The 26803-nt window shown below is 42.3% G+C and overlaps 1 protein-coding gene and 1 long non-coding RNA gene across 2 annotated transcripts in view; one reads left to right on the forward strand and one right to left on the reverse strand.

Annotated features, from left to right (window-relative positions):
- Positions 1-251: 251 nt before the first annotated feature.
- LOC150014754 (uncharacterized) lies at positions 252-14883 on the reverse strand. The gene is made up of 3 exons (XR_016509691.1): positions 14741-14883; positions 9826-9897; positions 252-479 (listed from the first exon to the last, which is right to left on the reverse strand). It is a non-coding gene; the product is annotated as an uncharacterized LOC150014754 (long non-coding RNA).
- Positions 14884-15033: 150 nt separating this feature from the next.
- The window catches only part of KDM4A (lysine demethylase 4A), a 39678-nt gene continuing 27908 nt past the window's right edge, over positions 15034-26803 (forward strand). Inside the window, exons 1-8 of the mRNA XM_090269282.1 lie at positions 15034-15149; positions 17553-17730; positions 18411-18586; positions 21141-21255; positions 22652-22845; positions 24886-24935; positions 25684-25787; positions 26195-26332. Coding sequence (XP_090125408.1) covers positions 17593-17730; positions 18411-18586; positions 21141-21255; positions 22652-22845; positions 24886-24935; positions 25684-25787; positions 26195-26332 — 915 coding nt within the window. The 5' untranslated portion in view covers positions 15034-15149; positions 17553-17592. The remainder of the gene's footprint in view (positions 15150-17552; positions 17731-18410; positions 18587-21140; positions 21256-22651; positions 22846-24885; positions 24936-25683; positions 25788-26194; positions 26333-26803) is intronic.

Below are 26803 nucleotides of genomic sequence, written 5' to 3' on the forward strand. Positions count from 1 at the left end.
CATATGGTACTTATCTTTCCTGACTCGTTTATTTCATTTAGCACACAGGGAAAGACATGTCATCTTCACAGCAAAGTACAGCGTGGATCCTATTATGCTCATTTTGTAGATGAGAAAATTAGGCCTCATCCACTCACTCAACACATACTTAATGAGCATTTGCTACGTACTAGTCATATCAGAGAACTGAGCAAACACATCTGCCCTTGTGGTATTTACACTCTGGTAAGATGAAACGTGATGCATATTTAAAATAATGAGTTTATTAGAAAGTGGAGGTGGGGGATTAGGGGTTTGATTATTAGGGTGGTCAGAGGAAGCCTCGTTGAAAAGATGGGATTTGAGGAAAGACTTGAAGTCGGTGAGAGATTTGCCAAAACGTCTTCAAAATGAGCATCCAGGCAGAGGGAACAGCTGGAGCAAAGGTCCTGCCTGGGAGGGAATGTGCCTAATGTGTTGAGGCTGGTGCAGCTGTGACCCTGTGAACAAAGGGTGAGAGAGGAGTGGGGGATGAGGTCAGAGCAAATGGGGGTCAGCTCTGAGGACTTGGGAGGACTTTGGTGGAAATCCAGATGTAGTGGACCTTGGCTGGGTTGCTCAGTTAGAGCATCATCCTATACACCAAGGTTGTGAGATCAACCCCTGTTCAGGGCATGTACGAGAATCAACCAATAAATGCACAAATAAGTGGAACAACAAATCTATGTTTCTCTTTCCCCTTTTCTCTCTCAAATCAACAAGCTAAAATTTTTTTAAAGGAAAGAAATATAACAAAATGTTACCACTTCCCTCTGGGTAGTGGAAATGTAGGGTTAAAAAAAGAAAGAAAGAAATCCTGCCCTGACCCGCGTGGCTCAGTTGGTTGGGCATCGTCTTGCAAGGTAAAAGGTTGCCCCTTCAATTCCCTATCAGGTCACATGCCTGGGTTGTGGGTTCTGTCCGGGATCAGGGCACATATGAGAGGTGACTGATAGATATTTCTCTTTCTTTCTCCCTTCCTTCCCATCCCTCTAAAAATAAAATCTTTTTTTGGAAGGAAGGAAGGAGAATCCATGTGTGGTGAAAAGTAGCTAGATACTGATTATATCTTGGAAGTATTATAGAACTAAGGATTTGCTTATGGAGTGGATGGAGAGAAAGAAGAGTCAAGGTTGACCCCACAGTTTTGGCCTGAGCAACTGGAAGGATGAGGCTGAACGTGAGAGCTGAGTAACCTACTCAAGGTTCCCAACTGGAATGTTGCTGTCGCTCATAGGTTTGCCTGACTCCAGGATTCATTCCACGCTGCTGCCTGCCTCTATCTGGAAATGGAGTCGCATGCATCGAGAAAAAAATATTTGGAAGGAAATACACCACAAGTTGTGAAGTTACGTGATTTTTAAAAATTTTTATTGGTTTTTGGAGATAGAAACATTGATCTGTTCCTCTTATTTATGCATTCACTGGCTACTTCTTGTGTGTGCCCTGAGCAGGGGATCGAACAAGCAACCCTGGCGTATCAGGATGACACTAACCAACTGAGCTACCTGGCCAGGGCTGGTTGGATGATTTCTTTCTTCATAATTTTCCAAATGTTCTGTACAGAATTAATAGCACTTAAAAAAAAGAAAAAAGAATTGACAGCACTTTAATTTCTAAAAAGACAAACTTTTAAAAGGATACAATGTTTTTAAAAACAACAGAAATTTGCCCTAGCTGGTGTAGATCAGTGGATTGAATGCCGGCCTGCAAACCAAAAGGTCACAGTTCGATATCTGATCAGAGAGCACATGCCTGGGTTTCAGGCCAGGTCCCCAGTTGGGAGCATGGGAGAGGCAATGTATTGGTGATTATCTCTTGCATCGATGTTTCTCTCCCTCTCTCTCTTACTCTCTGTCTAAAAATAAATAAAAACTTTAAAACAAAAAACACTGTACTTATTTTTTAAAATCTTTCTAACAGGAAAGAAGTTGTAAAACGTTAAAAGTCCCCATTCTCTCCCTGTCCCCCAGCTCCCTAGAGGGAGTCACAATTTAATCTATATCCTTCTGGGCATATTCTATAAATATACAAACATGTTTATAAACTTTATTTTTTATTTTTTTAAGATTTTTTAAATTTTTCATTTTTAGGGAGAGGGGAAGGGAGGGAGAAAGAGAAAAGAAACATCAATGTGTGGTTGCCTCTTGCACGCCCCCAACTGGGGACGTGGCCCACAACCCTTTGGCTCGCAGGTCAGTGCTCAATCCACTGAGCCACACCAGTGAGGGCAAACTATTTTTCATATGAAAATCATGTTATGCATATCTTTCTGCAAATTGTCCTTTTCGTTCAAGTATATTGTGAATTTATTTCCGTGTTAGGACCTCATTTTGTAAGCTGCTACATCCTCTTCTGTTATGTACGTGCCATAATTTTTTAAAATGGTTATCAGTATAGCTTCTTATTTTAAAAATGGATGCACATGATAAAATAGATCAAAATAATTCAGAAAGTCTTAAAGGATACAAAATAAAGGGTAAGCTTTCTCTCTCGTCTCCCCAACTCCAGTTTCATTCCCTGGAGCTTCGATTTTAGTTCAGGTAGTGAGTATCATATCTTTAATAGGTGGTACTTTCAGTGATGGTACCTGGTGATGCCACAATAAAACATGTGGGATTTAATTAATTTATATGATCTCCCACCTGTACCTCCTGGTTTTGTAAGATATATTATTTTAATTCTTCTGGAGCTCCCTCATGACTTTAATATGTTTGAACATTTACTTATCACCTGAGGCAGTATCTATTGATTACCCTCTATGAAGAATGAGGAAATTCGCTTGCGTTCCTTGATCCCCCTCCTCCCTCCTCCAACTACCATTGTTTATAATTATTTCACATTGTCAAGTTTATGATACTTTCTGTTCTATTTCTGTAATTAAGTCTTTCATTCTAAAAATTGAAAACCAATAAACAGCATTTTAATTGCATGTTTATGAAAAATCTTTCAAGCATTCATTTCAAATGAGTCTTCCAATTTTTCCTTCATTCCCTTCACTTCTGGATCACACTCAGCTGCCACTGTTTCTGGTGCTGCATGTTAGTCTTTCCCTTTACTTTGGTGAAGTATTCCTTTGTGAGGTTTTTTCACAGATAATAAAGTTTCTGATTCTTGTAGGTCTGAAAATCTCTTTTATTATACTTACTCTCAATTTTAATTTTGCCATCTTTATTTTAAAATTTCTCCAGAAACTGTCAAAAGATATTGTGTCTGGTTCCATACTACCCATTGTTGAAGGAAGAGTGTCGTATGGCAACTGCTGAGGCTTTGCTAGTGGGTTTATCAAATTACCCTGATGTTTGCTCTGTCGCCCATTTTGATTCTTTTTAAATGATTTATTTATTTTTAGGGAGACGGGAAGAGAGGGAAAAGAGAGGGGGAGAAACATCGATGTGCAAGAGGCACATAAATCAGTTGCCTCTTGCACGCCTCCAGCGGGGGACCTGGCCTGCAACCCAGGCATGTGCCCTGACTGGGAGATGAACTGGTGACCTTTCAGTTCAGAGTCTGGTGCTCAATCCACTGAACCACACCATTGCTTACTTACTACCTTTTGGAATTTTTAAAAATTTTATTGTTCTATAACAGTTGTCCCAATTCCCACCATCCCCTTGTTCTCCCCTGCCCTACCCTACTCCATAGTCATTCCCCACCTTGTTGTCCCTGTCCATGGGTCATTTTTATCTGTTCCTTGACTAGACCCTTCTCCTCCTTTTTCCCTCTTTACCCCCCTTCCCCGTCACTGTCAGTCTGTTCCCTGTTTCCATGCCTCTGGTTCTATGTCGCTAATTTGTTTTGTTCACTAGGTTCCTCTTATAGGTGAGATCATATGGTATTTGTTTTTCACCACCTGGCTCATTTCACTTAGCATAATAGTCTCAGTTCCATCCATGCTGATGTGAAAGGTAGGCATTCCTTCTTTATTTCTGCTGTATAGTATTCCATTGTGTAAATGTACCACAGTTTTTTGATCCACTCATCTACAGATGGGCACTTGGGCTGTTTCCAGCACTTGGGTATTGTAAATAGTGCTGCTATGAACATAGGGATACACAGGTTCTTTTGAATTGGTGTTCAGGATTCTTAGGGTATAATCCCAGCAGCACTGGAATGCCTGGATCAAAAGGCATTTCTATTTTTAGTTTTTTGAGGACATTCCATGATGTTTTTCCATAGTGGCTGCACCAGTCTGCATTCCCACCAACAGTGCACCAGGGTTCCCTTTTCTCCACATCCTCGCCAGCACTTGTTGTTTGCTGATTTGTTAATGAAATTATTTTAAAAAATATTTTAGTGTACAGTTAATGTATCTAAATTGTTTTTCCCCAAAAATTATTTAGATCACCCTTTTCTTCTCTGCACTGATTTGTAATACCTTTTTTTTAAATCACATTATGAAGTTATTATAAACACAGAGTTTACTTCTGGGCCTTGAGTCTTGTTTCATTCATATGTCTGTCTTATCTAAGCCAGAATTACTCATATAATTTTTGTGGTTTTGTTTTATTACTTGACACAGCTGGTCCCCCCAGCATTATCTTCTTAGTTTTTCAAAATAAATTAGTGCAAATCCCCTGATTTTCTTCCAAATGGACATTAGATTTAATTTTGGAAAAGTCCCCTTCCTCAATTTTGGTTACAGATGTTCGTGTTCCTTGATAAAATAAACCATAATGTATCTGAATAATATGTGTCAACATAAAAGAAAGCTGATTGGAGTCTAACGGAAGCCTTGGGGTCAAAGTACTGTACGTTGCGGGAAGGGGGGAGATGCTGTCTGAAGAGTGCAGCCACCCCAGCTCTCAGAAAGAGCTGCATTGTAACAGGGATGCTGGGTGCGCCCTCTTGGCACCCACGGTGATGGCAGCCTGGAACCTTAAACTCAGCCTACTCTACTAGGACACTTGACCCATCTCTTCCTGAATCCTTAATCCCACCCTTATCTACATTTTTAGAATTATTTATTGATTTTAGAGAGAAGAAGGGAGAGAGAGAAAAACATTAATCTGTAGTTTCACTTACTTATGCATTCATTGGTAGATTCTTGTATGTGCCCTTACAGCAGATTGTACCCGCAACCGTGGCGGATCGAACAGTGCTCTAACTGGCTGGCAGCCAGGGCCCCAGCATTTTTTAAATACTTGCCTTTTCTTAAGCATAACATACCAAACATTTGTAAAAAGTAAAGGGTTAAATCCCTAATAGATTGAGCTGCTTTCAAATCAACAAGAACAAAAGTAAATATCCTAATAGCAAAACGGGCATGGACATAAATAGTTAATTTACAGAAGATACGCAAAGTTCATGAAAGTGTGGAAGATACAGAGCCTTAGTATTTTTTTTTTCTTTCTTTTTTTGTTTATTTTTTCTTTCATTTTTAAGATTTGTCTTTTTGTTTTGTTTGTTTCTGCAGAGCTTCATTATTAATCAAAGAAATGCACATTGAAAAAAGATAAGGTACTATTGTTTACCAAATTGGCAATAGTTACATGTTAATATTGGTGTGGGGAATTGGGCACTCATATTACTAGTAGGAGGTCTAGGCTGGCTCTACCTTTTTAGAGTAGAAATTGCAATATCTATCAAAAGTCTTAAAATATGCTTTACCCTTGACCCAGTGATACACATTTAGGAACTTAAATACAGGAAACAAGCAAATATTTTAAAAATCTATGGGCAAAGATTCACTGCAACAGCAGTCATCATACTGAAAAGTTGGAAACCACCCAAAATATATACATACATCAGCTAAGAGCATTTTAGAAGCAGAATTGTAGTTCCAACTCCTGGCCCACTGAAACAGAATTTGTATTTTGAGAGTTCCTTAGTGCATTTGTATGAGCATTAAAATTATAGAAGCTCTGCCAAGGATATACACCAAAATGTCAGCAGTGGTTTTTCAGGTGGTGATGCTCCCTATTTTAAATGAATTTTATAGTTTGCTACCACCGACATACACTTTTTTCATAAGAATGTGTCAGTGGTAGAAAGGCACACCATGCTGTGGTTGCATATGCCTGGCAGCCTTCCTGGTGCCTCTCGTTCAAGACCAAGTCTTCTGGGAATTCCGTCTTAGCCCCTTCCCTACACACAACCAGCCGGCTTCACATCCAGCTGTATTGTTTGTTGGTCCAGTAACCATAGCACTGTGCTGAAGTTATTATTATTATTGTTTTTTCTGCTGTTCTCATACTAAAATAGAGAGGGAAATACCAAAGAAATTACCCAGGCTGCAGTGCAGAAATAAAATGCAAATTGACATGATAATTATGGTTTGATTCATCTGTCTCCTCCACTGGACTGGGAAATTCTTGAAGCCAAGGGCTTTGTCTTACTTGCCTCTCAGCCTAGTCTGGCCCAAAGTAGAGACTAGATAAATGTTTGCTCAATAGATCAAAGAGGAGGTATTTGACCTGGCCCTAAGGCAAGAAGTAATCTGATTATCAGAGGGTTCATAGCTGGGGCTGCTTGAATACTCTCTCATTCCTCAGAATCTCCACTCACAGCTCTTCTAAGGAGGCTACACATTTTGCTTCCACCCTGAGCACACATCCTAGCGAGCTCTGAGAGGGGCTTCCCATCCCCCAGCCACCTCAACTAAGAAGGGACCTGCATCCACATCAAACCACCCCACTCCTAGTTGAGGTGCTTTTCTCCCCATCCTTCACACCAGGGGTAGGAATGGCTCAAATGGAGATTTACCAAGAATAATATTTTTTAAATAAATAACGGTCACCCAGAACCTGGACTGAACTTTGACCTGGAGGGAGGTTTTTGGACCCAGAACTGGGGTGCTCCTCAATCTCCTCCCAAAGATCTGTGTCCCAGACTCCTTTCCAGGGATGGCCCTTTCCAGCCTCTTCTCTGGCACATTTTCAGGGCATTCTCTGCAGTCATTCCTGTCTGAGCTCCTATGTGGTTCTAAATTTTTAAATCCAAAAAGCACATGGTATACAGTACACCTGTTAATGATATAGTAATACCTGTTAGCATTACTATGCACTTAGATGTGACATGCACTTTACCTACATTGTTAAAGTTTAATTACCTCAACAGCCCTGTGTAGTAGCTTGTATTATTACCTCCTTTTGCAGCTAAAAACTTAAGATTCAAAGAGGTCAAGCAACTCACCCTAAGTCACATAGCTAGGAAGGGAACAGAATCTAGATTTGAACCTGGGTCTGTGTGACTCCAGAGCCTGAAAACTAACTACTATGCAAACTGCAATCTGTGTGGCTTCATTTATCCATTCTTCCTACAAACAATAGTCCAGGAATGTTTATTGAGCACTCACTATGAACCAGGTATTACACAGGGCAATGGGCTTCAAATACAGAAAAACCAAAGTCCCTGCTCTTAGAGGCTTAGTCTGTGGGAAACAGACGTAAGTCACAGAAATCTTAAACACATATAATGACAAAGTCAGATGCTCTGCAGGAAAAGTGCCTAATGCAACGAGGGCAGTACAGGACAGCAGGACCCCCACTAGCGGGGGACTTAGAGAGGCTTCTGTGAGGAACTGATCTTTAGCAAAGGCCTTGAGGCAGAAGGGGAGCATAGCTCCTTTTAGAAGAAGAGGCAAGCATGGCTGGAGCCCAGAGAGCAAAGGAAGACTGGGGCAGAATGGGAGGGAGAGTGGGCAGGGGCCTGGTAGGCCAGGGCAGCGGTTTTGGGATTCACAGTGAGAACACAGGAAGCTTTTAAAGGGTTTTCAATAGAGCAGCAGGTTCAGCTTTGCTTTGTAGAAAGGGCACTGGCTGCTGTTTGGAGAACAGGTTGGAGGGACAGTGGTTGCAGTGGTCCAGGTGAAAGGCGCTGTGGCTTGAAGTGGAATGATAGTGACAGAGGGGGTAAAAAAATAAAAAGAATTCACGATATAGTGTTTAAAGTAAGACTGAGAGGCTTGGGTGTGTCTGCAAGAGACAAAAGTCAAGAGTGACTGCCCACCTGGATGAGTAATGGTGCCTCTCCCGAGGTGGGGAGTGCTGGGGGAGGAACCAAGAGTTGGCTTTTGTTGAATTTGAGGTGCCTGTAATTATTTTCCAAATGGAGGGACAGAGTTGTCTTTATTTCTGTGTCCCCAGAGTCAGTACAAAATAGGTGCTTATTTTAAAATTGTTAAATGCACAATGAGTAGAACTTGAGTCAAGCCTTGAAGACAGGATGGGATTTAGCCTTGAAGTGAAGGTATTTTGGTGGCTCAGATCAAAACAAAACAAAAACCCAGCAGAACAGTTCATGGAAGCGATGGAAAAGGACTGAAGGCGAGGCAGAAACAGCCTCTGGGCGTCTGTCGGTGCTGCTCACCAAGGTTTGACCTGTAACACCTGTAACCAGCAGGGGAGGATAAATCAGAGCTAGAGAGAAAGACTACGTTTTTGTTAACTGGAGGAATCCAGGGTGTATTTGTGAATATGTGTGTGTCTGCCTGTAAACATTTTTATATTTGTATTTTTATATTTCAGAGGCCAGAAGGCCCTGGTCTTTCCAGCTGACCCTGTCTGCAAGGCTGAGTTCAGGCTGAATTCTCTTTCTTTTTATATGGACTGACCTGGCTACAGAAGCCCCGCTCCACCCTCGCCCCCCACCCCCAGTGAGTCGGGTTGAGCAGGTCAGTTTGTGTCAACTTGTTCCTGGTGCTTAGGGATCAGGGCTTCTTTTCTGGGCAGCTTTTGTGAAGCCCTTTGCCCAGACCCTGCAAAGCTCAAAAAAATGTTTCTGTACATCAGCTAGTGCCCCCAGACAAGAGTTGGAATGTGATTGACTCAGAGGTGAAGGCCAAAGGCATCATCAATGTACAAACACAATCCTTCCTATTCATTTACTCATTCAGTTCATCACTCAGATTCAGTGTTCATTTCACGTTACCTAACTTCCCTGCATCCCAGATTCCTCAGCTATAAAGCAGAATCATAATGATGCCTTCTTCAAAAGTTCATTGTGAGGATGAAATTAAGGAATGTCATTTGTTCACTCAACAAATATTTAAGTACTTTTTAAAAGATTTTATTTACTTATATTTAGAGAGAGGGAGGGAGAAAGGGAGAAAAACATTGATGTGTGAGAGAGACATCAACATTAATCGGTTGCCTCTCACATGCGCCCCAATCGGGGACCTGGCCCAAAATTCAAGCATGTGCTCTGACTGGGAATTGCAAACAGGTGACCTTTCGGTCTGTGAGACGACGCCAACCCACTGAGTTACACCAGTCAGGGCTCAACAAATATTTAGTACGCTCAGAGGGCCAGGGCTGTCCTAAGTGATGGGGATAGCAGTGACACAGCCCTGGCCTCCTGGACAAGACACTCTAATGGGTGGAGTTAAACAACAGAAAAATAGGGCATATAGTGATGGTCAGGGAAGGCTTCACTTAGGAGGTAATATGTCAGCAAGGCCCTGGAGGAGGTGGGGAAGCCAGCCATTCAGACATAGGGGAACGGGTGGGGGTAGGGGTGATACATCAATTGGGATGGGGGAAGGTTGTAGGCCAATTTTTTTCAAATGATTGAAATTTATTTAGAAAGCTACAGAGGTGGTTCAAGGGCTCCTGGAGCTTAGGAGGGAGAAAGGCAGGGGTAACCGCCTGGATGGAAGAAGAGGGAGAATGGAAAGGCGTGGTTGTGCTTCCCAGAGGGAGAGCGCCTGTAGGCCATTCTAAGCGTTTGGCATCCATCCAGAATGAGATGAAAGTCATTTATTTGATGGTTTTTAAAGGAGTAACACGATCTGGCATCAAGTATTAAAGAATCACTCTGCTGTCTGAAGCGACGGCAGGGAGCAAGGGCAAGAGCGGGGAACATTACCTTCATCAGGCTACAGAGGTGGGTGGCTTGCACCAGGGTGGTGGCAGTGGTGGTGGAGGGGAGTGCTGGATTCTGGATAGATTGTGGAAGCAGAACAGAGCTATATAAATGTCAACGCCAATGCACCAAAGGCACAATTCGTAAAAAAACAAAACCTGATAAATTAGACTTCATCAAAATTAAATACTCTTGCACTTCAAGACACTATAAAAATAAAAGGACAAGGCACAGGATGAGAGAAAATATTTACAAAGCCAATATCTGGTAAAGGATTTGTATTCAGAATATATAAAGGACTCTTACAACTCAATATTAAGACAAACAACCCAATTTGAAAAATTGACAAAATATTTAAATAGTTCACCAAAGAGGATGTGTGAATGGCTAATAAGCATATAAAAAGATGTTCAACATCATTAATCATTAGGGAAATGCAAATTAAAGCCCCATTTCACACCCACTAGAATGGCTATAATCAGAAAGACAGACAATAACAAATGTTGGCAAAGATGGAGAAATGGGAACCCCCATAATATTGTCGCTGGGAATGTAAAATAGTACAGCCACTTTGAAAAACAGTTTGGCAGTTTCTTTAAAAAGACAAATTTACTGTACAACACAAATTCTACCCCTAATTAACCAAGAGAAATGAAAACATACATTTACACTAAGACTTGCACATAAATACATAAATGTTGATAGGAGCCCTAGTCATAATAGCCAAAAAGCAGAAACAACCCAAATGTCAATCAATAAAAATGGGATACTATTCAACATTAAAAGGAAATAAAATAGTGATGCATCTTACAACTTAGATGACTCTCAACAAACATTATGCTAAATGAAAAAATCCAGATACACAAGAGCACATGTTGTATGGTTCTATTTATATGAAGTGTCCAAAAGACGCATATTGATATGGACAGAAAGTAGGTGAATGGTTGCCTGGGGCTGGTGGTGGGGACAGTTATTGTCATCGGGAACAGGGATCTTATTGAGGTGGCACATTTTATTGAGGTGATGGAAATGTTCTAAAACTGGATTGGGTGATAGTTGTACAACTTGGTGACTTATTTAAAATCATTACATTATACCCATAAAATGGGCAAGTTTAATGGTATATGTAAATAATACCTCCATAAAGTTTATTTTATAAAAAGAAAAGTGCCGATGATGTAAACAACTTTTGTGTATACGAGTATAAAGTTTTTAGTATAGTGTTTGGGACATAATAAAGGTTAAGTAAATGTAGTTAACTTTAAAAGTTAATATTGCCATTATTGTCACTGATGTAATGCTTACTACGTGCTAGGCACTGTACAAAATGACAAAGTTTATCTCCAAATCCTACTACCATTGGTAATAAGTCACTTTAAAAGTTGTTTCCCCTTTTTTCCTTCATAGCAAGCACAACTTTTGTGATTTTCTTTATCTGCTTGAACACTTGTTTCACATCTGTCTCCCTCACTAGAGTGTAAATGCCAGGAGGGCAAGGAAGGGACAGTTCCACTCATTCAGTAATGGTGGGAATTCAGTGACAAGTGAACAGATCCTGGGAGACTTCTTGCTGTGTCTCGTAGGAAGAACAGGTGCTCCTGATACGGTCCCTTTCTTCCTTGTCCCCATAAATGTGGACAGGATGTCTAGAGCTGCAGCAACACTCTACAACCACGAGGTGCACACACAAGGGCCAAGCACAGGTTGTGAAGTATGATGGAGAAAGATGGAAGGAGCCTGTATCTTCGGTGTCTTTGCTGAACACTAAGCTGATGCCAATAAATGCCCCCTTCAGACTTCTTATTACATGAGGAAAATATCTTGATGTTTGTTTGAGCCACTGTTGCTAGGGTTCTATTTCTGGCAAAGAAACACATTTCTAAATGATACTACCAATAAGATTGACATGATACTCGAGAGATTTTTGTCCAGTGGAGGAAGATGGACATGTAAACAAACCCATGCACTTGGAAAACACTTTGTGGTACTCTGGACAGGGTGAGGTAATGGACCCAGGAAGGAGTTGCTTGTTGCATACTGGTTTCTGGCTTAGGCAATTGGGTGGATGGCACCCCACTGAGATACGAAAACTTAGGAGGTGGAGTTCATCTGTGAGGCAGAGAGCAGTTTTTCACTAGGCATGTGAGTTTTAGGTACTTGTAGGACACCGAGGGGGAGGGATCTAGACATAGGAGAATATATGGATCTGAACTCAGGGGAGAAGATTGTGCTGGGGGAGATTATGCTGGAGTAGAGAGTAGGTGTCCTCCGTGTGCATATATGATTGAAGCCTTAGACTAAATGTGTATTGAGCTCTTGTTTCAGACTTGATGGTAAGTGCTTTGTATCATTTCATCATCACCATCATCATCATCATCCATCAGTGCAACTAACATTTACTAAGCACTTACTACATGCCACTTCAGCGTCAAAGTGCTTTATCTGCATTATCTCATTCAATTCTCACAACCAAGAAAGGGAAGTACTGTTCCAGTTTTAGTTATTAAATAACTGAGGATTGGAGAAATTAAGTAATATGCCGCTAGATCTTACTACCAGTAAGTTGTGAAACCAGAAACACTTCAGGATAGTTTGTAGAATGAGATAAGAGGGCAAAGGACACAGCTATGAGAACATCATCAACATGATTTTCTTTTTTAAAAAAATTTAAATTATTAATTTTATATTTTAATTTAAAAAATTAAGGTATCATGTATATCAAATGTTATGCACAATTGATATGCTCAAAGAATTTTTACAATGTGGACAGACCAGCCCTGGCTGGTGTGGCTCAGTGGATTGAGTGCTGGCTTGGGAACCAAAAGGTCGCTGGTTCGACTCCCTGTCAGGGCACATGCCTGGGTTGAGGTCTGAGTCCCCAGTTGGGGGTGTGCAAGAGGCAACCGATTGATATTTCTGACATTTCTCTCACACATGGATGTTTCTTTCCCTCCTTTCTCCTCTCTCTGAAAATAAAATCTTAAAAAACAAAACAATGCGAACAGACCCATGTAATAACTACCATTCAGATTAAGAAATAGGACATTACCAACACCCCAGAAGCATTATTCATGCCGTCCTGGCTCCCCATCTCTCATCACGCACCCAAAGGTAACAACTTTGACGTTTTGCTTTGAATACCAACATTTTGCTTTGTATATCAACATTTAAGGAATGAAAAGGAAAGATGAGCTTCAAAAAGGTGACTAAAATAAACTGGTCAGAGAAATGGGAGGATGTCAAGAGAGTTTAATCCAGGCTCTACCTATCACATGCAACTCACCAAATGAAAGCTAGTGATGCAGAGTAGCAGCCATCCTAGAAAAATCCTCTTTGGCAGCAGCAGGAAATGTAACAAGATTAAATCATGGAGTAGTTGGTAGTGACAACAATGCTAGTAACTGTACCCAAGTCCAGGACAGTGGAGTCTGTGAAGCAAGCTGGATTTTGTGCTTGGTGGCAGCAGCAAGGACAATAGCATGGATGAATTCTGTGGCATGATTTGGGGTGAAGAACACCCAAGTTGGGTTTTTCATAGTTGTAGCAATTTTGTGAGATACCCAACACAATCTAATATATTACCTTACTGGGACAAGAGAGAAAAACCTTATAATTGTGAAAGACTAATGGTTAACTATCTGCCCAATGTTCATTTCCCTTGTCTTTTTGGAAGCAAAACTTTGCTTTTGGGGGATGTGAGGGGGAAAGCACGGGATATATCACCATTGGTCTAAGTCTGTACCATTGTATGTAATACCATCCTTTTTCTCAATATGTATTAACTATCATCTACGTAACAACACTGTAAAGCTACTATTATTATTTTTTTCCATTTTACTGATGGGAAAGCCCACTCTTTGGAACACAAATCTAACTGCAAAGCTCTTTCCAGTGCACTACAGCATTACTCATTTACGGGTAATTTTGTACTTAAAAAAAAAATGACTTGTGACTATGCTACTTTTCTTTTCTTTCTCTTCTTTTTAAAAAGACTTTATTTATTGCCCTGACTGGTGTGGCTAAGTGGATAGAGCACTGGCCTGTGAACTAAAGGGTTGCCAGTTCAATTCCCAGTCAGGGCACATGCCTGGGTTGCGGGTCAAGTCCCCAGTTGGCGGCGCGCTAGAGGCAACCACACATCAATGTTTCGCTCCTCTTTCTCCCTCTCTTCTCCTCTCTCTAAAAATAAAGTCTTTTAAATATTTTTATTCATTTATTTTTAGAGAGGGTAAGGGAGGGAGAAAGAGAGGGAGAGAAACATCAATGTGCAAGAGATATATGGATCGATTGCCTCTCACACACCCCCAACTGGGGACCTGGCCCACAACTCAGGCATGTGCCGCGACCAGGAATCAAGCTGGCAACCTTTGGGTTTGCAGGCTGGTACTCAATTCACTGAGCCACACCGGCCAGAGCGACTATTTTACTTTTTTACTTGACCCATCAGTGTCACTACTCAGAAACTGCTCCTAATGACTTCCAGAACTCCCCACCTCGCCCCACAGTGCGTCTAATGACTCCCAGGATCTCTTCCCCAAGCTCCTCCTAATGACCACCAAATCCTCGCTCACTGGGTAACTGTTTTTTAATGACTTTAAGGACATCGCCCCTTAGGATCTGTCCTAATAACCCGCAGAGCTCCTTCCCATTCAAGAACTGTTCTCTTCAAGAAATGTCCCTTTGTACCGGCGAATGAGGGAGTTCACAGGGGACGAGACTTTCCTTTTTAAAAACCGAGACAGTCCTGGACAAACCAGGACAAGTTGGCCACTTTATCAGGAACTCCTTGACCTCGGAAGCGGTCCCTTAAGGGATCCCAGCACACTTCTACCTCAAGCAAGGGTCCTAACTCCGCCCCAAAAGGCTCTGCCTGACCCTTTCGTTAAAAGCGTCCTACAGCACCCTCAATTCCCCTTACCTTTTCCGACCAGAACATTTCTAGGCACTCGTCTCTTTCTATCCTGATTAGCTACCGGCGGCCAGGGGCCTGCCTGTGATAGGCCAGCTCCACATTTAGCGGAGATACTCAGTGGCCGCGGTCCCTAGTGGTACAGGGTTTTCTCCTGGCAACAGCCCGAACCGGCACTCATAGGCTGAGCAGATTTATATGCCCGGACTTTGGAGCGCCTGCAGCGCTTTCACATTGGTTATTTGGAGGTTTATAGTGACCCTCGGATTGGTTGACTCTGAGAGGCACTGTGCGGCTGCGCCGAGACCGACTTTAGAGGAGGCGGAGCTTCGTCCTTTGGTAGAAGGAAAAGCAGTGAGATCGGCTAGTGGCAACAGCAGAAGTTGGGCCTTAGCCCCCCCGGGGCGGTGGGCTTTAGGTGAGAACCATACGGTTTTGGAATCTTTTAGATGTGCCGTTGCTGCGGCCTTGACCGTGAGATCCGGTGGGGGAGGGGAAGGGGTGAGTGATGGGCACAGTTCTCAGCCAATGGGAGTTGGAGCTTCTAAAATGCATTCTGAGATTGGTCCTTTCCAATTTCATATGACCAATGGTCGTCGGGGAGGGGGGCGGGTCCACTGGGCCGTATTTTCTTCCTGCGGCCGGGCCCCTGTTCTAGGCGGCGGAGCCGGGAGGGGCTGGCCCTTTACACGGTGAGGTTCGGGGACTTGGGAGCTGGGGGCTACCTTAGGAGCGATACCCGCGGGAGCGGCAGAGAGGAGAGGGAGCGGGAATTTGCAGTGGTTCTTAGCAATAGCTACATTTACAGAGTACTTAAGTACTGGGCCTAGTGCTTAGCATTTTGCTTGCATCATCTGAGTTAATTACAGCAACCCTGCCAGCCGGGAGGTTGGGATCCCCATCTTACAGGTGGAGAAACTGAGGCTCTGGAAACTCATACAGCCAAGGCCACACAGCTAATAAATGGCAGAAACCGGATCTGTATTAAGAGTTGCTTTGACTCCGGAGCCAGTACTCTTAATTCACTAGGCTTTGTTGCTGGATTGGAGAAAGAAGGTGTCAGGGAACCGGAGCTGTCCCCAGGGAGTAGATTGGGGGAAGGGAATCCTAGGATTGAAGAAAGGAAACGAGCATCAGAGGTGAGGGCAAGGTAATCAGTTATTCAACAGTTACTGAGTGCCTACTCTGTGCCGTGCATTGTTCTAGTTTCTAGGCAAACAAAGATGAATAAGGCCAGAGGCGATGGGCCCTAGCACTGTATTCACATGATTGTATTATTTGGTAAAATTTTTAAAAGATATTTTATGTTCTTTTTTAAAAAGAAGGTCTTCAAAATTAAATATACCTCATGTTCCTCTACACTTGATCTGCCCTTTTAAAGGGCTTAGTCTAGGTGGACGTATTATGTAGGCAGTATAGAGTAATGGAAGCAGCACCAGGAGTGCGTTACAGCACTGTAGGCAAAATTTCTGGTGTGTAAAACAGGGATAACAGTATATTGCCATGCAAAGGTTGGGCAAGGTGCGTGAAGAGCACTGGGCCGGGGCACACTTTATTTTTGGTGAAATGGAAGTCTGAGAGATGTAAGGGACCCTGTGTTCTCTCATACCTCAGACAGTTTTGCTCCACACGTCTACTAGATTATTGGTAGATTGGAGGCACTTTCCTTCCTTCTGAGCTCTCTAGCTCTCAAGGGCCCTCCTGGAACTGAACTGGCATGGTTTTGGGGCCCAGATTGGGGGAGTTCTAGAGTTTCCTTTGGCTTAACTGGCTGCTTGGAGCTGGTATGCTTGGTTCTTATTCAGTGTACTGTAATAGTCTTTTGTAGTACCTGGTAATGAGAATGTACCCACTTAGCTGGAGGCTTCATCTAAAAACAAAGTGTTTCCCCCTTTCCAGTCAGTTAGGAAGTTTGCTCTATCTTGCCAGTTTATTGCCTGTTTAAATTTTGTCCTTTCAGTTCTGGGTACATTGCAATTAAACCAGTCTCTAGTGTGCCTTCATTAAATACAACTGAAACTGCTTAGATATTATTTTAAATATTATAACTGGCTTAGATATTTTAAAAATTATAACTCATGCTACTAATATCAAAGTACTTTTTAAAGAAAAGATTTTATTTTTAGAGAGAGGGTGAGGGAGAGAAAACGAGGGAGAGGAATATCAATGTGTGGTTGCCTCTTTCATGCTTCCAACAAGAGACCTGGCCTGAAACCCAGACACATGCCCTGGCTGAGAATCGAACAGGCAACCCTTTGGTTCACAGACCAGCGCTCAATGCACTGAGCCTCACCAGCCAGGGCTCCAAGTACTTTTTAACCATTAAACTTTGTAATCTTGTAACCAAGTAACTTTTCTTAGGAATCAGAATCCTATTTAAAGCTGTTCCTGGGATGGGAGCTCATAGGTTGCTTTTTAAATCTGGTTATAGTGTATTAAGTTTAATACTCTGAAAAGCAATTAGCAAGATGTGAATAAGGAAGAAGGGTAAAATATGGGCAGGCAGCTGTATTGTTAGACAGGACCAACAATGAAATAATTACAATTTCCCCAATTTCCCCCTTTGTAGCTGAAACAGTGTCTCCATTTAAATGAGATTTGAATACATGCAATGTTGATACATCATGTTCTTCTAAACTGAGCCTTTTCTATCTGTATTTCTAGTTCATTTAAGTAACTCACCTAGAGGCAGATTCCAGGTGGGAGGTCTTAATACTTCTTCAGAATTTCTAGATCATCTTTTACTTTTCAGCACTGACATTCCCAGCATTTAATTTTAATTACATTTTATATACTTTTGTGCTTTTATGTATTTCTTCAGATTCCTGTCTGACGAAAGTGACCTCAGAAAGAAGGAAAAAATGGCTTCTGAATCTGAAACCCTGAATCCCAGCGCTCGGATAATGACCTTTTATCCGACTATGGAGGAGTTCCGGAACTTCAGTCGATACATTGCTTACATTGAATCCCAAGGAGCTCATAGGGCTGGGCTGGCCAAGGTGAGCAGTGGGTTTGTTCAGTAATGGCTTTTGTGACAGGGCTGCAGGAAGACTTCCTAGGTGAGTGCTGGAAGAACTGAGTTTTACTGAAAGCCAGGCAGGATGATGGCTGTGTGTGTGCTGTTCTATTTGCAAGTTAATTCCTTTTCATTAACATCTGAAGCATCGCTCTGTTAGGTAGGGGGAGAGCTGCTTGACATCTTTAAAAGGAAGATAAAGAGCCAGGGTCTCAGGGCAGCTGCTGAGGGGCGACTGTGGTGCCTGTGGTGCCGGAGTGTTTTTATCTGTCCTTGAGTGCTTGTGCCATTCAGCTTCTCTTGTTCTCATTTCACTGTCAGCCAGCACTCTTGATAGTAATTTGGCTTCCCATGTGGACTTTCTGTTAGATTGAGAGAGAATCAGTTCTTCAGCCTCCCCTCTTGGTGCCCAGATAAGATACTGATGCTGAGAAATAAGTATTGCTTACCTTAGGGCATCATGGCAACTATGCAGCTGGCTGGTGGCAGGATGGGATCAGAGTTAACACGACAGTGTGACTCGCTGTGTTTGGATGAGCACCGTTAAATTAAAGTAACTCTCAGTAAAATATGACTGTTACGTTGGATAGCAGCGTACACGCTTCCTAGAGCCTGACCAGCTCACCAGGTCTCTGATCTGTCTCTTTGTTGTGTTTCCTACAGGTTGTTCCTCCAAAGGAGTGGAAACCTCGAGCATCCTATGATGACATTGATGATCTGGTCATTCCTGCTCCCATCCAGCAGCTGGTGACTGGGCAGTCGGGCCTCTTTACTCAGTACAACATACAAAAGAAAGCCATGACGGTTCGAGAGTTCCGCAAAATAGCCAACAGTGATAAGTGAGTGAAAACATGTTTCTTCCTTTACCTGTCATAACATCTAGTACCCAGCTTATTCTCATAGCTCTCTTCAAGATGGCTATGGTCCTACTGAAGGCTGGTCTCCTCAGCTCTAGCTTCTGGCTCCCTTTCTGACCTTTTTGGGAGGAAGCATTTCCTTCTCTCAGTACTGTGTCACAGTCTTAACTTGTCCATATTCTTACATAAAGTAATGCCATTGTTTTTCCATCAAAAGTAGAATTACTTTCTGACTGCAGTTAAGTTGCAGATTTCCCAAGGAAAAAGTTGGAGTTGGTTCAAAAGGAGCCTTTGCCAGCTGTATTGATACCACCTGCTAATCTAAAAGTGGCTTTAGTAGCTAATCTCTTCCTCTGGGTCCTTATGTCTTTAATCATGCTCAAAATCCTCACAACCGGTAAAGGTACTCTTTCCTTTCCATTTTGACATTGCCACTGTGTGAATAAACTACCAGACTGGTTGCTATTTTTGCTGACTTCATCTTCTGTACATTCTTGTCTCTGTTAGAAACATCTTTCTTTATTTAGGCCTGCTGTTTTCAGTTGTTTCTCTGCTGTTTGTAACACTTAGCTCTCATTTAACCTCAGGTGTACAGCGAATGAATTTTGTCTTTCCCTCATCAGCTCTCACTGTGCTTTCTTAATCTTTTTCCTTGGATCTTCTCCATTCCTGTGCTACTCCTTAATTTTGAGTTTCCACAGGGATTCCTCCCTTTTTCCTTGCTTTTTCTCCTGAGCCTTTTTGATCTACGCATGTCTTGATTTCAGCCAGTCACACATGTTGTGCCTTCGCTGTGAATGAGCCCAGCATTAGATCCGAAACTTGCCAGTCTTCACACTTTTGGGGCATGACTTCATGCGCCTTATCATGTCTCTCTCACATCTAGCTATCTCACTCTAGCTATTTCTAGGCTTTGCCATTTCCTTTGGCTTATCATAGTTTTAAATACAGTCTTCCAGTTTTATTGACAGCTTTAACACTTAAAACATCTATATTGCTGGCCAACCTGCTGTCTAATGAAATAAGTTATGTACAGGCATGTTGGAGAAGTGTGACATGCTCTGCAGATGAAAGTCTATGTCATCCTTTGGGTCTGATTTCTTGCTATGTAGGGGTGGGGGATGGGGGTCGGAGATGCGAGCACCAAAGCACACCTGTTTCCTGTTTCACATGGGCTTCCACCAGAGGCCTCAGTCTCCTGGGCCTACCGTCTCTTCTTGTCAACATATGGTAGGCCTTTTCCTCTTTCACAATACTTCTTTTCTTTTTAAATTAACCAGTCCTGCGTCTTTTCTTTTCATCTGAAATACAACAAATTGTTACCCTTGATTTCTGTCTGCGTGGTCAGCAAAACCCAGTAGATAAAAATCTAAATTTATAAAGCATATCAGTGGGTGGTGGAAGAATTATTTATATTTTGAAAGGAACTTTAGAGTTCTAAACTCTATATTAGTCATTTGGTTGACATTAAAATGTAAACCAGTATTCAAAGTAAGACTTTTTATCTCACTCATCCCATTATCTCCACAAAATTTCATTTTGATCTTTGCTTCCATTCAATCCACTCATGATACATTTTTTTTGCCATTTGAGTTACAGCGTGCATTTTCAAATGCCTAATACATTTATAACTCTTTTTAAAATTGCTGTGTAATAATTTTTAAGTGGTTTTAAACTACTTTGTTTTGAAGCATGACTATTTGTTGAACGTTAGCCTCTGCACCGGGTGCTGCACTACCAGTGACAATACAAATGCGCCCTCTCAGAGCCACTTCCTCTGCCTGAGTGCGGGGAAGCAACGCTCTGCCTGGGCCTCTGCTCTTCACAGGCTGTTGGATTTTGGCTGTCTGTGGGTAGACAGGTAACCCTTGAACAATGTAGGGATGGGGCATTGACTCCCCACCCCCACCCCCACCCTGTGAAGTCAAAAATCTACATACAACTTTTGACTTTCCCAAAACTTAACTACTAACAGCCTGCTGCTGAACAGAAGCCTTACTGACAAACAGTCTACTAATGCATTTTGTGTATATATTCTGTACTGTATGCTTACAAAAAACTAAACTAGAGAAAATAAAATTATAAGGAAGAGAAAGAACATTTACAGAAAATAATCCACGTGTATGTGGACCTACACAGTTCAAACCTGTGTTGTTCTAGGGTCAATTGTATAGGCATTTGCGGCTTTTGGATCTCACAAGTCTGTAAGCCTATTTTCTCCCTGGGTGGCCCATCCACTCTGATCGTAGTGGGGTGTAACTTGAGTAGATTTTCTTCAGACATTTGAAGGTACCATGCTTCTTAAGGAAGATGGCCTTACATCTTCATGTACCTTACCTTGCTTTAGCCAAGAGCTCATGGAAGGGATATTGAGGGAGTTGCTGTGTCTTGGAGCCTTGAAGGCCAAGGTTATGTCACGTTCATTTGAAATGTCTTGCTGTTTCTGGAACAGGGGATTGTGTCTTGTGCTGTTCATAATGCCTAGTGAATTTAGTCCCTTGTAAGTGGTTAGCACTTTCTTTTTTACTTTTGAAAGGTACTGTACCCCACGCTACAGTGAGTTTGAAGAGCTTGAACGGAAATACTGGAAAAATCTTACTTTCAATCCCCCGATCTATGGGGCAGATGTGAATGGCACTCTTTATGAAAAGGTGAGATGCACTGGCAACTCTGCAGCATTTTTGTAATGTAATACCGTTTTTATCTGCCCAGCACTTAGTAGGCCCCTAAAAGCTGCTTGCTGAGTGGGCGGGATGAATAAAGGGAAGATCTACCACCAGCTGACGTGCTGTGCTCGCTTAATTGGGGGTATTTTTGCATGTGAGTGAATGTTACTTCTTCTACTCTACATGTGAATCGGATAATGTGTTCTTTGCAAAGGCTGTTAGAATAGCCTGTGGGTGGTAGCTGATGAGTTCTTGAAAGGGTGGGATCACAGTAAATGAATTGTTGGGGAAAAGAAAAAAGAAGGAATTGTTGGGGGAGAGGCAGTGTGGTTTCTGCAGAAAAAAAGATCACTGACTAATCTAATGAGAGGAGGGTATGGATTTAGGAAGAGAAACTTACTTAGATTTTCAGAACCTGCAGACAAGATTCTGTGGCAAAAGCTGTTTTATCAAATTGCACTGGCTTGGGATGTAAAGGGAAGGAATGTCAGGACCAGTTTTTTGGATGATTGAGAAATCTGTAGGGCATTTCAGGGATTATGATTCAGACTAACTTTAATGTTTTTGTAAATTAATGGAAGAAAGGAGTTTAAAAAGTGGAATCCAAGTTAGTTGGTGACAGTATAGAGATGTAAAAGGACCTGAGATGGGGAGGTACAAGCAGGGCATCATAATCCACAATACACTAGGAGGTGGCGTCCTAGCTGACCATGACAGCTCAGGAAAAGGATTTGGGTGATACTGAGACTTTTTACTGAAAACACTACTCAGTGGAAATTAGGACTAGAAAAGTCACAGATTAGTATAATTAATTCCCATGTTTTGTATTTTTTATTTATTTATTTATTTTTAGAGAGAAGGGAAGGGAGGGAAAAAGAGAGGGAGAGAAACATTAGTCGGTTGCCTCTATGTGTCCCAACTGGGGCCTGAACCTATAACCCAGGCATGTGCCCTCCTGACTGGGAATTGAACCTGTGACCTTTCACTTTGTGGGACGACGCCCAACCAACTGAGCTATACTCGTCAGGGCCCATGTTTTGTACTTTTTTATGGCTTAAGAGTTTTCTCCTATTTTGACATAAGTTTCTTTAGCTTCAGTTCAAACTCTTCTGGGATTTAGAACAGGTGGCTGTCACTTTTCTGTTCATCTTTCATAGACTAGTGTACGCCAAGTGGTATTTGCCCTTCAGAGGTATAATGGCATCATTTCCTGCAGTGGCTGTGAAAAGTGAGTGAGGGATGCTGTGGTCTTCATGTCCATGCTGTTTTGACATTATCCATATTTTTGTTAGCTCACCTGTGACCTATTCCATGATTTATAGGTTCAGAGCCTCAGTTTATATTCATTATAACTTGTCCTGGACTGTCATTTCCTTTGCAGCATGTTGATGAATGGAATATTGGCCGGCTGAAAACAATTCTGGACTTGGTGGAGAAGGAGAGTGGGATCACCATTGAGGGTGTGAACACCCCATACCTATACTTTGGCATGTGGAAGACATCTTTCGCCTGGCACACTGAAGACATGGACCTATACAGCATCAATTACCTGCACTTCGGAGAACCAAAGTCCTGGTAAAGTCAGCCTGTAGTTGGCATTGGCGCTTCTCAGGACGGAGCAGGGCTCCTCAGCTTTCATGTGCCTAGGAAACGCCTCCAGATCTTGTTAAAACACAGACCCTGGTTCAGTAGGCTTGGGGTAGGATTGGCATTTTACATTTTAAACAGACTTTCAAGTGATGAGATGCTGTTGGAGCTCAGTGCCCAGACTGCCTTTTGAGTAACTGGCTTTATTTAGAGGGCAGGGCACTTAATACCATCATATGAAAGCATAAGTTGGCTGAGTGACTAAGAGGCACAGAGGCTCTTCCAGGCTATCCCACTGCTTTCTAATTTCTTTTTCTGAGCAGGCCTGAGGCATTTCTTAGAGGCAGACTTCCAAGACTGGAGTCACTCCTTCAGATGATAGAAAGCCTCCTTGTCCTCATGGAAAAAATATTTGGTGAGCAGCAGTGTGTGCTTAACACGAGGGGATGCAAGTCTACTCAGCACGTGCTTCCTGCCTGCCAGGATGTTCTCTGTCTAGTTGGGGAGAGAAAGATTTGTTCTCTCTTCTCTCCCTGTGTTGATCTATCACTCAGTCTCAGCATTTAGTTAATAAGGCAGTTGAGATATCTACCCTCACACAGAAAGGAGATGCAAAGTATGAGAAAATGACAGTGTGAGAAAAGCTCTGATGGGAAATAGTGGGTGCTGTAGGTCCACATGGAAAGGGTACATGAGGGGTGGGATTTAGAAAGGGCGTCCCTGGAAGAGATGACAATTAAGTTGAGACCTCAAAAAGCAGGAAATGTAGCTGAGTGGGATGATGGTGGGTTCAGGAGAGAGAAGGCTGAGGGAAGTGTGTTTAAGTGGTTGGAAAACACATGCAAGGATCCTAAGCTGAGAGAGAGGATGTTGTCTTTAGAGGAAGCTTAGTTGTTTGGGTGCTGTGTACAAGGATGGGAGTGAGTGAGGAGGTCAAAGGGAAAAGCATGGGCCAGCTCATGGGGAGTCATGGAAACTGTATCCATCTTCATTTCCTTTTCCAGCATCTTAAGCCACATCCCTTCCCAGTGTTTTCCTTTCAAATACTTTTCAGTTTCTAGTCTTGGGGCAAAATTTTTTAAGACCGTGATTACCCTGTTAACTACCATCCCATTACCTTCAATAGTTGGCTTGACTTCTAGAATCTGTAAATGTTGCTTTCGCGTCTTCACCACATTTATTCCAGAGGTACCTGAAATTGGATTTCTGTTCTCGTGTAGAGATCAGGTTTTCTGGTTATTTCACACACTCTTCAGGTCCTCTGAAGTAGGACCTCCAAATTCCTGTGCAAGGTTGCCCGAAGTCCTTTAGGTGACAAACATTTCCTCAGCTCCTCATCTATTTTGTTTCATAATGAAGCTATTTGGGATGGGAAGTTTGTTTGTTATAATCTTGAGACTTGATTATAAAGGTTAAAACAGACTTACTGTGAACTTTAGAATATAAAGTTAGTGGTTTTGCGAAAGTTTTGAGTAGTCTTACGTGGCTTTTTTGTCTTTTATGAAGAGCAGTTTATGGTGTCTAGATAACCTGCGTAGAGGAGTAGTGATGGGCTAATTAGTACAACTGGAGATGAATGGAAAATGGGTTCAGCAGTAGGTACGGGGCCAGGTCTCTAAGTGTCAAGTCCATTTACCCTTGTTTTCTATTCTTCTTTTATCCTATCCCAGTTAGGCCTTTCAGGCTCTGCCAGGAGCACTATAATACCATCCTTCTTCCATTTCATTTCATTAATAACATTATAAAGGAGAGCAACATTGAGTACATACCTAATCCTGAGTCATGGTAAATATTCAGCACCTCTTGTTAATGGATGAATATAAAAGAAATAAAATCACTCACTCACATTTCCATGTGGGCTCCCCACTCTCAAATGGTGTAATATGTCAATTCTCTAGATCCATTTCTCATTTTTGTAGTTGGGAAGTTGAAAAATCTGATACTTTGAGCTCTTTTGAGAGTAAGAATGTGTCCCTTAGCTCCTGTACTGTCCTTTGCTCAGTGTCCAATGTTTCTGTGTCATTGCAGGTACTCTGTTCCCCCGGAGCACGGAAAGCGATTGGAGCGCCTTGCCAAAGGTACTGTGTTTCCTCCATAGCTGGGTCAGATCCTCCTGTGAGCTATGCTTATTGCCCTAAAGTGTCCATTCTCTGTGATCAGGTTCTCACATGTCCTTTCTCAGGCCTGCGGGTGCGGGTCAGCCCGAGTGCCAGTTTGCTTATCCTAACTGGGCAACTGAAATCAGAGCCTTTCCCTGCTTTATCCTGAGAAGGAACTTAGTAATTCCTTATTAGACTGTCTTTGCCTCAGTTTTATCAAGCATGGATTTATTTGAGCAGAGATAGTGTACCAGTCATATTGGGTTTGATCTTTTGCCTGAAACCCAGATGTTAAAGTCAAAATTAAATTATTTTGTGGTTTGATTCTTTTAAGTGAACTTTCATAGATTTATTCCTCTAGAGGTCCCATTTCAAGAGAGCTTGGGTAGTCTCTTCTGTAGTAGATGTGTTACTAACAGAAGACTGAGGATACAGGTGAATGGAGAAAGATCCTAAATCGTTTCAGAGCTCTTTATTGAAAGAGGCTGCTTGGGTTGTCTCCGTTCCCCAAACACAATTTAAGTACCCATGTAATAGCCTGCATGGGGGAGCTCAGAGACTCATCGTAGAATCTTAGCATTGGTCTAAAGCTAGAAGGATTCCCAGAGATCACATTGGCGGTTTATCCTCCTTATTGTCCAGACGAGAGGCACAGGTGTGAAGTGATGCTAGGGTTACAGAGTTAGTGTGGAGCGGTGTTAACTTGTGCCTGTTTTTGATTAAACAGGCTTTTTCCCAGGAAGTGCTCAAAGCTGCGAGGCTTTTCTCCGCCATAAGATGACATTGATTTCCCCTTTAATGCTGAAGAAATATGGAATTCCCTTTGACAAGGTGAGCTGATTGTACATGTAGACATCCTCAGTCTCACACAGAAACCACCCTTTCTGGTCTGTGTTTCACAGGGGAGCTTTATTCTAGTTCATTACTCTGCCATGTGTGGGCCAAAGCTAACATGTATAACAACACTTTGATCTCAGGGGATTAAAGGTGGGGCTACTATACCTTCCCAGTGGTACCACAGGAGAGTCAGATCCCCCTGAACAGTGTCCCTTTGGAATATGGTTATTGTAGCCATGACATCTGATATGTAGCCATGGCATCTGAAAACACCAAGGCCCCAGTGATTTTATGAGTTATCCTTGGTTATTCAGCTAAGTTGAGGCAGAGCTGGAGCTCAGAGTTCAGTTCTGTGGACTTCTCCAGTTTGATGCAGCTGCTTCAAGTCTGCTCTTGTTCAGGTAACTCAGGAAGCTGGAGAGTTTATGATCACTTTCCCTTATGGCTACCATGCTGGCTTTAACCACGGCTTCAACTGTGCGGAGTCTACCAATTTTGCTACCCGTCGGTGGATTGAGTATGGCAAACAAGCGGTGCTGGTAAGTCTGCTGGTTTTTCTGTCCCACCATGCCTCACGATGTCTGATTCTTGTTAGGTGCACTGACTGGTTATTAGAACTTTTCTTTGAACTTTTGGAATTCAGAAACCAAGTGGCTGCGAATGTTCAAGAGTGCCCAACATCTTGTGTTTATTAAAAATTTGTTCAGATTTAGAATGTATAAAGTGAGGTTTCCATGCTTAAGTATACTGGGAATTAAAACCACACACACTGATATTTCTTGCTTTAGCCATTTTGGGATTTCTCTGTTGAGAAATTCTTAGGAGTTTACTTTTACTTGAGGGAAGCAGCAGGGCTGGACCTTTGATCAGGAGTAGACTCGCCTGCATGGTCCTGGCTTGGATAGATATCAAGGGAAGGTGCATGTTGATCACTCGGGGTTTAAGTGCACAGCTTCATCCCAGCAGTTCTTCATGTATCCTGTTAGTGCCTGGGTGGACTGGCCCAGCGC

The sequence above is a fragment of the Furipterus horrens genome, unplaced genomic scaffold (genome assembly GCF_987537825.1).
Source record: "Furipterus horrens unplaced genomic scaffold, mFurHor1.1.pri manual_scaffold_3, whole genome shotgun sequence".
NCBI classification, from domain to species: Eukaryota; Metazoa; Chordata; class Mammalia; order Chiroptera; family Furipteridae; genus Furipterus; species Furipterus horrens.